The sequence below is a fragment of the Chlorella variabilis genome (assembly GCF_000147415.1).
Source record: "Chlorella variabilis unplaced genomic scaffold CHLNCscaffold_27, whole genome shotgun sequence".
Lineage (NCBI taxonomy): Eukaryota > Viridiplantae > Chlorophyta > Trebouxiophyceae > Chlorellales > Chlorellaceae > Chlorella > Chlorella variabilis.
The window spans coordinates 232,877-245,090 of NW_005435061.1; the positions used below are offsets into that span (position 1 = coordinate 232,877).

A 12,214-nucleotide genomic window follows, 5' to 3' on the forward strand; every position below is an offset into this window, starting at 1 on the left:
GCGCCTAGCCACAGGCACCTAGCCACAGGCACCGCCAGCCAGGTGCCTCCTCCTTCCTGGCTCCCGACTCAGCTGTTCGACAAGCTATTACATCGCTGGCACGGTCCGGGCAAATGGCTCGGTACGGCGCAGGAGGGGAGTGTAGAAATCGAGAAATCACAGGAAGGATGGTCGGCATGAGATGGGGTCCGTACATCATGCGCTGCTGCCGCCGGTGGGATCATTTTGTTGTGGGTGGTGCTGCGGGGGTGGTGGCGCGCCGAAAAGGGTTGAGCGTCACTTGTGGGGAAAACGCGTGCAAGAATCAATCGGGCAAAACGGTTGGCGGTAGTAGCGTACAGTGAGCGCGCCTGGGCCCAGCCAGGGAGGATGCATTTCGGTGTGCGGGGGCGCGGCGGGCAGCAGAGGCTCGGCCGCGCCCCGGGCGGGCAGGCAGGCAGCGCAGTGGCCCGAGGGAAGTTGGGGGGAGGTTATTCCTGGGGTGTGGGAAGCGGCGAGGGCGTTCGTTTAGCGATCGGGGCGGAGCAAAGAATCGGCAGAAGAAGGAGTGGCTAGCGGCATTATAATCGAGGGGGACTGTGGAGACAGACACTGCGACGCTTAACAATGTGAGTGAGGGGCAGGGTTGAGAGGCGGCAGGCTCTACAAGCAGCGCCGCGAAAAACAAGGGACGCACCAGGGCAAAAAGGCTGGGGATAGTCACATGCTTGGCGGGGGGCTGGGGCGACAGAGGCGCGCCCCAGCCGCCCCAGCCATTCACGTATCACATCACACGGCACAGGCGCGACGCTGGCAAATGGTAGGCGAGTAATCAAACGAAACAACAGTGAGGCAGGGGCTAGGGAATGACATTCAGGTGAGGCAGCCTCGCTGGCGAGCAGCGCTGGCGCAGCAAAGCGGCGTGCTGCCATCGGGGCGCTGCCGGCAGTCCCAGAGGGAGAAGGGGTGCAGTGCACTGAGGAGAAAGGAGGACTTATGGCGAGGCCAGGGCAGAGGGTGACTGGCAATGAACTGACAGCCCGCCGGGCGCGGCGCGCCGGCAGGCTCACACAATGTGTGCTGGGGGCCAGCCCAGCCATGCGCGGCGTGCGTGGGCAGCGAGCCGTGATCAGAGCGCAGGGGCTGGGCTGGGCGGGGCTGGGCTGGGCATCGCGGCCCCGGCATGTCTTGGCCTGCTCACTGGGGGGGCAGGTTGACCTGGGAGGCCGAGCGCGGGAGCTCAGCCAGGATGCTGCAGGGCAGGGAGGGCAGCGCAGAGGCGTCAGGGGCCACGTTCCAACAGGCGCTGAGCAGCCAGAGGGCCAGCAGCTGGCAGGCCGGCTGTCTATCCGTCTGCCTGGCAAGCCCAGGGAGGCACGGACGGCATGGAAGGTGGAGCCCCGGCAGAGGCTGCAAGGTGATTATATATGCAGGGCGCCTCTTCACTCACTGGTCAAGCGACAGCGTGCGGTCCTCATCCAGCCCCGGCTGGCCGCCCGAGGCGCCGCGCGCCAGAGCCGCGCCCTGCAGCGCCGCCGCCGCAGCCATGTAGTTGCGGGAGGGCAGGCTGCTGCCGCCGGCGGGGCCGAGGAGCGGGGAGGCGGCGGGGGGCGCAGAGGGGGCCGCGCCGCCGCCCAGGCTGCCCACCGCGTTGCCGGAGGCCAGCGCCGCGGCGGCGGCTGCCAGGTAGTTGTCGGCGGTACCGCTGCGGGACAGCGCGCCGTTGTCGATGGAGCGTCGGGCGGAGGCCAGCCCCAGCCCCAGCCCAGCGGCCTCCAGAGCCTGCGAGGCGAGCAGCAGGAGGGGCGCGCAGGTGGGTAACACGCCTGCACAGCGACGGCGCGCCCAGCACCAGCCCCACCCCTGCAGGCAACCCCACCGCCAGGCCCAAGCAAACTGCATTTTGCCCCGCACAAACAAGCCAGCTGCCGCGCCTCACCTCCTGCGTCCCGCCCAGCCCCAGGTTTTGCAGCGCGGCCAGCAGGGCGGGGTCGATGCTGCCGGCGGCGGCGGCCGCCGCCGCAGCTTGCTGCTGCTGCTGCTGCTGCTGCTGCTGCTGCTGGATGTAGCGGGCCAGCTGGCTGGCCTCCTCGGCTGCCACCATGGCAGGCGGGGAGCCCTGGCGGGCGGCATCGATGGCGCTTGGGGTCCGCACGTCGGCCGGGTGTTGCATGATGCGGGGCGACCCGCCCGGCGAGCTGCCGCTGTGCTGCGACGCGTCGCTCAGCGTGGCGGCCAGCGCGCCGCCCAGCTGGCCGCCGCCGTGCTGCTGCTGCTGCTGCTGCTGCATGAGCTGCAGCTGGAGCAGCAGGCTGGAGCTGTCCTGCACGCCACCGCCCAGCGTGGTGGTGGGGCTCAGCCCAGACAGGCCAGTGGGGGTGGCAGGCGCGCTGTCCCCCGGGATCAGGCTGGCGGGCGTCTGCTGCGACAGCGTCTTGAGAAGCTGCACGCTCATGAGAGGCTCCAGCCCCGCGGGGCTGCCGCCAGGCAGCGCGGGCGCCGAGCTGCCCAGGATGCCGCTCAGCGCCTGCGCCAGCTGCTGCTGCTGCAGCGCGCGCGCGTCTGCAGCAAGGCCGGCGGCGGGGGCTCGAGCACTCAGCGACTGCGAGAACAGCGGCCACCAGCCTCGCCCATTCATGCTCAAGCTGGGCTGCTCAACAGGCAGGCATCTGCGCACACACCAGATGCCGCCGCAGGCTGCAGCCGCCGGCAGTCCCCAAAGGGGCTGCTCGCAACAGGCAGGGCGCTCACCCGCCACCAGGCCCGCGTGCAGCTGCTGGTTGAGCAGCGGAGGGTACTCCTCCGCCCGCCGCAGCTCGTGCTCAAAGTGCGCAAAGAAGCAGACGCGGCGGCGGCAGCTGGGGCCGTCGGTGCACATCTGTGGCAGGTGGCGCGACAGGGGCGCTGTTGTGAGGGCATGGGGCCGGGCTCTGCTGGATGGGGGCAGCAGCCATATACTCTGGCTCTCTCTGGCTCTCCGGCTGCGTCGGCTGACCACCTGGACCAGGCGACAATCAGGTGGGCGGCAGGGTGTCATCTGTTTCACACAAGACACATGCGCACCTGCGTCCTGTAGCGGCTGGGGTGCAGCCAGCACTCAAACACGCCGTGCGAGTAAGGGCAGGCGTCGCCGCGGCGGCACACTCCCGTCTGCAGGCGCCAGCAAGGACGGGAGGGCTGCTCAGCACCGGCGGCCACGCCACCCGCACGCCCCGCAGGCCTGCAGGCTGCCCCGGCAGCTGCCGCCCAGGCTGTCGACATCGCAGCAAGTGCCATCCAGCCCGTCAGCTGCGAGTTGTTTGCCCTGCTGCTTGCTGCGACCTTTGCCCTCCAAGACCTCTGCCGCACCTTTCGGAAGTCAGGGCAGGCTGTACCGCTGTACCGGTAGCGGCGAGGGTCCCTCCGCTTCGCCTTCTCGCCCTGGAAACAAGTGGCAGCGGCGCCAAAGGTCAGCGGCGGGGAGCGTACCGCCAGGCTGTGGTGGCGGGAAACCCTGCCCTGGCACACGCAGACCCATCAGGGCAGCTCACCGGGTGCGCAAACGGGCAGGCTGTCCAGTCGTGTGGCCGCGCCCTGGGGCACTGCAGAGGGTGGGGCAACAGTGCAGGCAGTGAGTACCAGCAGGACGCGATGGCGGCAGCTTCTGCAATCGGCCCGGCTGACACCCGCCGCCGTGGGAGACTGCCAACTTGGCGCCTCATGGCTGCAGACCTACCCGCTTGACCTTGAAGTCATACATCCTGCACGCCACGGCCAGGGGAGGCGGAGGAGGCAGCGGGGCGGTCACACAGCCACAAAGGCGAAGCGGCGTGCACGCCCCCGCCAGCGCTGCCCCTCGCGCCGGTGTCGGCATGCACCTGCCACCCCTCCGGAGCCTTTCCAGAGGGGAACAAAGGCGATGGCAAACCTCGCACGGGACACCCTGCTGGCACCCTCCTCCATGCCCGGCCCCAGGCGCCTGCTTCGGCCGAAAACGGCGGCCCGAGCTCCTCACCGGAAATGATCTGATTGGAACGACGGCTCTGACAGGTCGAAGGTAATATCGCTGAACTTGGGGCCTCCCGCCGCAGCGGGGGTCTCTAGTAGCGTCCCCATGGCTGCAGATGAATGGGAGGGAGCGCCCGATGCTCTACCACAGCTTTGCCGCATCCCACTTGGCGCAGCAGGGTCAGCAGGCAGCGAACGAACACCCTGAGATGAAGGAAATCCTGCATTGGAGGCTCCCAGGGCCATGTCGGAGGGGTATGATTGAGAATCGCGGCAACCAGGAGGCCGATGGGCCCACTGATTGCAGCATTCCGTCCCGGCGCCCGGCAAGAGTGGCGGGAGCTGTGGGTAGGGAGCTGGATGGGTAGGGTAGTGATTTGCATTATTGCAGTGCAGCGTGACCGGCCCATCTGGTGCTTCTCCTCCAACCTCAGGCCAATATCGTTGGTTGAAGAGCTGCTGGCCTCCTCCTCCGGCTTGAAGGAGCTGACGGCCTCCGCTCGACGGGAGCGGCTTCACGCAGCCTGACTTGCCCCCTCCACTCAGCCCTTCCATGTAAGGCATCACACTTTAACGAGAGAACTCACTTTAGCAGGAATATAAGCCAATGCACAGCAGCACGGGTTAGCAGAAAGGTTGACGCTCTCAGATTTCTTGTTGCACTCAACGGTTCGAGGGGGAACAGGGCAGCAATGCAGCCCGCCCTCACACGCCGTCTGTCCGCTAGACTCGCTCCAGGCATGCTATCGGTCGAACAGCGTGGACACCGCTGCCGCCGTGAACGCCTCAGCGTGCTCCTCCGCTGCGCCGCCCGCCGCCTTGACCGCCCGAAGCTTGGGCTCCGTCATCGATGCCACCGTGGGCGGCTTCCAGTCTGCCAGAGCCGCCAGCGAGCCCTTGCCGCAGGCCGCCACCTGTGCAGGATTTCCTTGTGCATATGCTGATGTGCTTGCGCCCTCGAGGCAGGCCGAGTGTACCACCAGGAGCCGACCACAGCATTGCTTTGGCACGCCTCACCACCAGCCCCGCAGACCAACCAACGACGGCGGCCACCAGGGGCAGGGCAGCCCCCGCCTCACCAGCATCTTTTTGGTCAAGTCGCGCTGCGCCTTCTCGCTGCCGGTGGCGAGCAGGGAGGAGCGGAAGCGGTCCAGGTCCGCGGGCGTCATCTTGGGCAGCGACGCCAGCACGCCGTGCACGGCAGAGCTGCGGCAGGCAGGCAGGCAGGCGGCAGGGGACAGGCAGGAAGCGTGGCAGGCAGGGCGGGGCCAAGGGCAGGAGGCAGGACGGGGCCAGGGCCTGCACTGCAGCTCCCTCTGCAGGGCGCCCAGCCCGCTGCCTCGCCGCTCCCGGACCAGCCGAAGCCGCCGCGATGCCCACCCAGGGTCGTTGATCTGCTGCGCCAGGATGTCGCGGATCAGCTGCATCACATCCGCCTGGTGGGTGGCCATCGTCTGCACAGCGCCGGGGCGGGTGGGCACAAGCGCGGGTGGGTACAAGTGCGCCCGCCTGGCCAAGGGCTCAGCAGTGGAAGCGAAGCGGGGCCCAGCACAGCATGGGGGCCGCCCACTGATCCCCAGCGCCTCAGCAACCGGAGCCGCCTGAGCAGCAGGGCCACCTGAGCAGCAGGGTCGCCTCGGCGGCAGCCGCCTCACCTCTGTCCCCAGGCTGGTGATGGCGGCCTTGAGCACCTCGCTGCCGACGTAGGCGTAGAGGCGGGCGTCCCGCGGCGCCATGCCCACCAGGCTGCGAGCCAGCAGCGCAAAGCGGTGGGCCGAGTCGTCACGCCAGCACATGCCCGCCACCGCCGTCGTGACCGCGCCAAAGCCGGTGCCGGGGTCGGCCTCGAGCAGCCACTCCAGCGCCGCCTTGCCGCCGCCGGTGCCGCCGCCGCCGGGGGCCGCGCCCGGCGGGCTGCCGCTGGCGCCGGGGGCGCCGCTGCCGGGGCCGGGGCCGCCTACGGTGCGTGTGGTGAGCTCCTTGAGCAGCAAGGCATACTCCTGGGTGAGCTCCCGCAGCAGCCGCTCCCGAATGATCTCGTCGTTGGCGGAGGCTGAGTCCTCCGTACTGCTGGGGCCTGCAGGTACAACCGGGCGCTGACGTGGCGGGCTAGCGCGGCACCGCAGCGTCCAGTCTTCTCCTGCTGCTCCCGGCGGCAAGTGGGGTGGCCAGGCTCTGCCGCCACCATCATCCAGCAGCCAACATGGCATATGCTGGCCGCGTCCACAAGCAAGCAATGTGGTTGCCCACCTGCCGGCGCCTGCAGGCTGCCCCATGCGCTCGTCAGCCGGCTGTGCATGTGCGGCACCAGGATGGCCAGCGCCGGCAGCACCCAGGGGCGCAGGTGGCGGTCTGCGGCGGGCGGCGTCAGGCGGGAGCGCAGGCCAGGGAAGTAAGGGCCAACGGTCAGCTTCCGAACATGGCTGGCAGGGTGCGGCTGTGGGCCAGGCGGGGAGGCGGTGTCCACACCAGACCGCCTGTTTTAGATGTATGGACCCTGCCGCATAGCCAAGATACAACCCTGAGCACACACACACGCGCACACACCTGCGCAGTTCTTGATGTGCGGGATCAGGATGTGCCGCATGATGATGCGCACGTGCTGGTGCTCCAGAGACTGGCGGGCACACAAGGGGCGTGCGGGGCAGGGTGAGAGGGCACGCAGCCTCCTCCTCAGCCGCCACCGGCCACGCAGCGCGAGCAAGGAGCGCGCATGGCAATCAGGGGGTGTGCGCAGAGCAGGACGATGCAACCCCTAGCACTGGTGTGTTCAAGCCAGCTCACCCAACGTTGGCAAACCACACACCAGCCACGCACCTCTATGTAGGCAAAGGCAGACTGCACGTAGGCTGCCTGGATGGCGGCGGAGTCCATGGCAGGAGGGCAGTGAGTGGGCAGCAGGCCCATTGACTGCGGCACCAGAGAAGGGTGGGATGGTGGGCGTGTTGGGTGTGGGGCGGCGGCATGGGCGAGGGCTTGGTGCACAACTTTGTTTGATCCAGCGCCAGCTCGAGAGGACAACAACCGCAGCACTCGGATCGATGTCAGGCAGCCAGGCAGGCAGGCCCGACTAGCCACGCCCGCAAGCCATCTCACGCTTTCCATCCATCCAGCCATCCAGCAAGCAACCCAAGCTGCCAGCCAGCAGCGCGGCCCGGCAGCCAGCCCACGCCCTCCAGCCAGCCGGGCCAGCCAGCCGGGACAGCCCTACGCCTACCTGGTAAGTGAACTCCCGCATGTGACGCAGCCAGGCGCGCAGCGCAGCGGGGGAGGCGCCCCCCACGCTAGAGTACCCGTCGTCCCATGTCTCCCCGTCGGGCGCGTCGGCGGGCTGCAGCACGGGCAAGCAAGGGCAAGCAGCGCGGGTGGGTCCAACGAAGGGCAAGGGGGCAGGCGGGCAGGCAGGCAGGCGAGCACAGCGCGGCACAGCAGATTGCGGCCCGAGGAAAGCAGAGGGAGGTGCCCAGGGCACGGGCTGGCGGCTGGCAGCGCGGCGCCGCGGCCGCCGCCGGCGCACCCTGACGGCCGGCTTGCCCGCGGGCCCGCGCCGCAGGTACAGCGCCCGCTCCTGCGGCGCCATCTCCAGCGCGGTGGCGGCGGGGCCCATGGCGGCTCGCCCCGCGGGCGTGTACAGCGCATGCAGGCAAGCAACGATGCGGAGCATGTTGGGTACCGCCCACTCTGCAGGAAAAACCAGAGTTGTTCGGGCGGTTCAGCAGGGCTGGGAGTCGGGCAAGGGCGACAAGAGGAAAGGAGCGCCCAGGGGAGCGAGGGCGAGGGTGCAAGCATGGCAGAAGCCCAGCCCGCCCGCCTGCCCGCCCCAGAGCCATCCGGGCATGCCGCTCCGCACCTGCGTGCTGCGCTAGCGGATGGGTGACCGCGCCCGCCGCCGCCTTCATGCTGCGTATGCAGCGCTCCGCCAGGTGTGCGTGGTGGTACAGGATCCAGCGCTCCGAGCGGCCGCCCACCTGCAGTACCGTGGTACCACGGTACAGCAAGGCTGGCCGGTCAGGTGCTGGGCCATGGCAATGCAGCGGCAGGGCGGGATGGCAGCAGGGCAGGACGCGGCAGCAGGGCTGGGCTCGCCACCACTGCCAGCTGCCAGGCCTGCCGCCCCACGTGCCGCACCTGCCAGCCGCCCGCGCCGTCGGGCACCACCGGCGTGTAGTGCAGCATGAAGGCCTGCGGGGAGGCCAGGTGGGCCTGCCAGGCGGGCGTGGCCCACTCGCCTCGCACCGGCGCCAGCACCCATTCCAGCACAGACGCCTGCAGCTGCTCCGGGCCCGCCCGCGCGGCGCCCACTATCGCCTCCTGCAGCGCGTTCTTCTCGCCTGCGGCAGCGGGGGGGGCAGGCCGAGCAGACGGCTCGGCACAAGGCAGCATGAGCGCAGCCAGGCCAGGGCAGCAGCCAACCAAGAGGTAGCATGATCAGGTACGGTAGGGTACGACAAGGTGAGGCTGCGGCGGGTGTGCTTGGGCTTGCGTGCCACCCCATCCTTGTCGGCGCGCCCACCTGCCCGGATGCGCCCCTGCTCCCACAGCTCCCCCACTTGCGTGGCCAGCGCCTCCAGGTGCGGCAGGAAGGCCTGAGGGGAGGCCTTGGTCCACACCAGCAGCACCACTGCACACATCGGGCGCAGCAGGCATGGCACGCATGTGGGCTGACATTTTTTTGCCCGAGGGTTCTTGCTGGGCTCGGAAACTGGAAACTTCCAGCCGAGGGTGTGCACTGAAGCCATTGCAGAGCACACCCAGGCAAAACGCGCAGCAGGCGCGCAAACACATGGCGGCACTCACTGGCGGTGTACTGGCGCGCGTGCATGCCGTCGCGCCAGCCGGGCGGCGGCTTGGCGGGTGGCGGCTCCTGGCCCGCCGCATCTAGGGGCAGGTTGTTGACCAGCAAGTCAAACACCCTGCGGGAGGGCGGGGAGGAAGCAGGGTGGGCACGGCCGGCGCACAACAGCAAGCAAGCAACACTCTGCAAGCAAAGCATCCCAACCGGCACCCCAGAACACTCCTCCACCGCTGAGCCCTGCGTCGCGACCACCCCAAGCCTCCAAGCCCACCTGCCCACGGCGGGTCCGGCCAGGTCTGGGCGCACGCCAAACAGCCGATGGAAGGTCTCCAGGCCGCGGGCCTGGTGCTGCATCAGAATGGCGTCCCGCACTTGCAGGCTCAGCAGCCGCTGCAGCATCGGCTCCATGGCGCCCACCACGGCTGCAGCATGCGCAGGCAGGCGGTGGCAGGCAGGCGCACAACAGGCGCAGGGTCGGCCAGCTGCGCTCGGCTTGCACCGGGCGACGATGCATGAGGCCGCCTTGCGCGTGAGATCGGGCGCAACCTACTCCCCACACACTCGCGGCCAGCCCACCACACACGGCCCCACCTTGCAGCTTGGCGGGCTGCTCCTGGATGCTGCCGTCCCACACGGCTTTGAAGGCGCTCTCGGCAAAGTGCACCGCAGACTCCAGCAGGCCCCGCGCCTCCTCCACCTTGACGCCTGCAGCAGGGAGCAGGCGCTCGGGTCGACTCAGTTGTGGCCGGCGCCCGTGGGTGCCCAAAGCAGGGCAATCAGGGGCAAAGGTGCAGGGAGCGCACAGCGCCCAGCGAAGTAATCGAGCCCTCGAAAAAAAGATGAGGTGCACACCGCATGCTCCGCCTCATGCTGCCGCCCTGCCAGCCATCCCCGCGGCCCGCTCGCCTGATCCGGGGGCGCAGGCGGCGGCCGCGCCGTCCAGGCGTCTCGCCGCCGCCACCAGGGCCTGCTCGGGCAATACCGCCGCCGCGTGGCGCACGATGCTGGAGAGGCGGGCACGGTACTGCACCATCATCTCCTTGTAATCCTGCGGTACCACAGGCAGGGCGGCAGGAACTTTGGCGCCAGCGCCACAGAGCGAGCGCTCCCTCAGCCCTGCCTCGCCTCACGAATCACCCTCCCTGCCAACCCAACCACCAACCACACCACAAACCCTAAAACCAAACCCCAGCCTCACCGCAAAGGTGTCAAAGTAGGAAGGGAACTCATCGTCCTCGGTGGGAACGTGCGCGCCGCGCTTCTGCAGGCGGACCACGAAGCAGGCATGTGCCCGCGGGAGATGCAGATCTAGATAGCGGGAGGAGAGGGCAGAGCGAGGAGAGCATGGCAGCGCCATGCCATGCCAGCGCCACGCCAGCGCCCGAGCGCCAGCAGGCGCGCGCGGGGCTAGCGCAGCACGACGGCATGCCCCCTACCACCACACAGCTGCACCCGGTACCGCCAGCTTCCCCGCCACCTGCAGCTGGTCGGCCGCCATGTCCATCAGCGCCAAGATGCACTCTGGCGGCAGCGCCACGGTGGCCTGCCGTGGCGAGCTGGCGCCCCCGCCTCCTCCTGCTCCTCCACTGCCCGCGGCAGACGCGGCCGCCGCCGCCGCGTTGCTGACTGACTGCGCCGCGTCTTGCAGCAGCTTGACCCACATGGGGAGGGCCTTGTCGGCCAGGAGCAGGTAGGGGTGCTGCGCGAAGCTGAGCATGTGCTGCAGGAAGGCCAGCTTCTTGTCGGGGCTAGCGATGGCGGACAGCTGGTAGGTGCCCAGGGTGGCCATCGTCTCGCAGAGAGTCTGGCCAAACTCGTCGTGCTGGCCTTCATAGCCAAGCTCCGCCTGAGGCCAGGGGAAGGAGGAGGAGGAGGAGGGGGAGGGGGAGGAGGCAGGCAGACGAGCAGGCATGGTGGGAGGCTGGGTGGAAGTGGCAGGCTGCGGCAGGGCAGGCATGGCCAAAGGACAGCCCACGGGCAGACAATGGGGCGCTGGAGCGCAGGCACGACATGCATGGGCAACCATGGCGTGTCACAGCTGCTTCTTCATTCCCCCGCCAGGCTTGCCTGCGCGCCGGGGGACAGCAGGGAGGCCGCCGCAGCAATCAGCGCCTCTGCCACCTGCTCCAACACCGCCTTGAACACCTCCGGCGCCTCGTCGCTCTGCCTGCGGCCTGCAACAATCGGTGGGGGGACAGCAGGGCAGGTGGATGCGGCATGGGCGGGTGCTGTGGGTCTGCGGGGCGCGGTCTGTGGGGTTTTGTGGCAGGCACGCAGGCATGCAGCAGGTTGCCTGGCCCTGGACATCCTGCATCATCTTGCCTGCCTCCCTCATGTCCCTGCTGCCACCCTCCTGGCCCTGCCACCACCCTCCTGTCCCTGCTGCCGCCGTCCTTGTCCCTGCTGCCACCCTCCTGGCCCTGCTGCCAGCGAGGCGCACCTGCCACCTGGCGCATCACGTCGCAGGCCGCCTCCCGGAACTCGGTCGTGCTCAGCATGTAGCCGCAGGCGGCAATCAGCCCCGCATCCTTAAGCCGCCCCACGGGCACCCACTCTGCGGCGCAGGCGGGCGGCCGCGGCAGGCTGCTGTTTGTGCCGGGGGTCGAGCCATGCCCACAACAACAACGCACGTACGCTGTCACAAGCGCTGTGTGCGCCGGCCTCTGATGCCCAACCCGCCGCAAGCACCCCCCGACGCACCCGAGTATGTGTTGGCTGCCTGCAGCGCGGCCTGGATGACGAGCACGTGCTGCTGGGCCGCCTCGCGGTTGCCCGCCTGCGCCGCCGCGCCCGCCGCCCCAAAGTTGAGTTCCAGCATGCGCTCCAGGAAGGGCAGCACCTCGCCCAGCGACTTGGTCAGGCTGGACAGCAGCAGGCGCTTGGCGTCGCCCTGCCCGCGGGACAGCGGGCGAGCGGGGGTGTGGGCGCGGAAGAAGCGGCAGGCAGATGGCTGATGGCTTTGATGCACACAGCAGAGGTACATCCAGAGGTGCGAGCCCGGCACCGAGTTTGGGCCAGGCATGATTCCAACTCGGCGGAAACACATCCTCTGCATGCCTGCCAGCGGCCCATGCAGCCCCAGCTGCCGCTGCATGTCGCAGCAGGCCTGCATGTCGTGTCGCAGGTCGCAGCAGGCCTGCCCAATGTTCCCGCCTCCCAGCTGCCTGCCGCCGCCAGGCTCACCGCGATGTCGTCGCTGTACAGCGTGATCTCGTCAGCCACGTACCGCAGCACCATGCACACCTGGAGGGGTGTGGGGGGCATTGTGTTGCACAGGAGGAGTGGCGACGGGCGTGGGGCCCGTTGCTCCCAACGGCTGCCACTCTCCAATTCCCACTCCGTGGCTGGAGCGCACACAGCCCAGCCCTCTGTAGTGCAAGCATGCCTCCTGCCGCTGTTGCCAATAATCCCTCCTCACCCCCCGCGCCCCCCCCCGAGCTAGAATTTGTCATC

General features: G+C 68.9%; 2 protein-coding genes across 2 annotated transcripts in view; both read right to left on the reverse strand.

Moving 5' to 3' along the window:
- Window positions 1–1,176: 1,176 nt before the first annotated feature.
- On the reverse strand, window positions 1,177–4,074 carry CHLNCDRAFT_139889 (hypothetical protein; the record flags this gene model as incomplete). Its single annotated transcript, XM_005843761.1, has 9 exons — window positions 1,177–1,231; window positions 1,430–1,761; window positions 1,919–2,541; window positions 2,731–2,857; window positions 3,043–3,129; window positions 3,328–3,399; window positions 3,510–3,560; window positions 3,695–3,719; window positions 3,974–4,074. 9 exons carry the CDS (start codon window positions 4,072–4,074, stop codon window positions 1,177–1,179), a joined length of 1,473 nt encoding a protein of 490 aa, XP_005843823.1.
- Window positions 4,075–4,709: 635 nt separating this feature from the next.
- The window catches only part of CHLNCDRAFT_139890 (hypothetical protein), a gene marked incomplete at both ends in the record, with an annotated part of 8,619 nt that continues 1,114 nt past the window's right edge, over window positions 4,710–12,214 (reverse strand). The window contains 22 exons of the mRNA XM_005843762.1: window positions 4,710–4,880; window positions 5,046–5,172; window positions 5,347–5,420; window positions 5,622–6,043; window positions 6,217–6,318; window positions 6,514–6,583; window positions 6,784–6,876; window positions 7,184–7,297; window positions 7,484–7,647; window positions 7,817–7,934; window positions 8,095–8,297; window positions 8,480–8,587; window positions 8,764–8,879; window positions 9,033–9,183; window positions 9,353–9,466; window positions 9,782–9,809; window positions 9,960–10,022; window positions 10,239–10,607; window positions 10,883–10,935; window positions 11,202–11,315; window positions 11,462–11,651; window positions 11,945–12,004. Coding sequence (XP_005843824.1) covers window positions 4,710–4,880; window positions 5,046–5,172; window positions 5,347–5,420; window positions 5,622–6,043; window positions 6,217–6,318; window positions 6,514–6,583; window positions 6,784–6,876; window positions 7,184–7,297; window positions 7,484–7,647; window positions 7,817–7,934; window positions 8,095–8,297; window positions 8,480–8,587; window positions 8,764–8,879; window positions 9,033–9,183; window positions 9,353–9,466; window positions 9,782–9,809; window positions 9,960–10,022; window positions 10,239–10,607; window positions 10,883–10,935; window positions 11,202–11,315; window positions 11,462–11,651; window positions 11,945–12,004 — 3,024 coding nt within the window. The remainder of the gene's footprint in view (window positions 4,881–5,045; window positions 5,173–5,346; window positions 5,421–5,621; window positions 6,044–6,216; window positions 6,319–6,513; window positions 6,584–6,783; window positions 6,877–7,183; window positions 7,298–7,483; window positions 7,648–7,816; window positions 7,935–8,094; window positions 8,298–8,479; window positions 8,588–8,763; window positions 8,880–9,032; window positions 9,184–9,352; window positions 9,467–9,781; window positions 9,810–9,959; window positions 10,023–10,238; window positions 10,608–10,882; window positions 10,936–11,201; window positions 11,316–11,461; window positions 11,652–11,944; window positions 12,005–12,214) is intronic.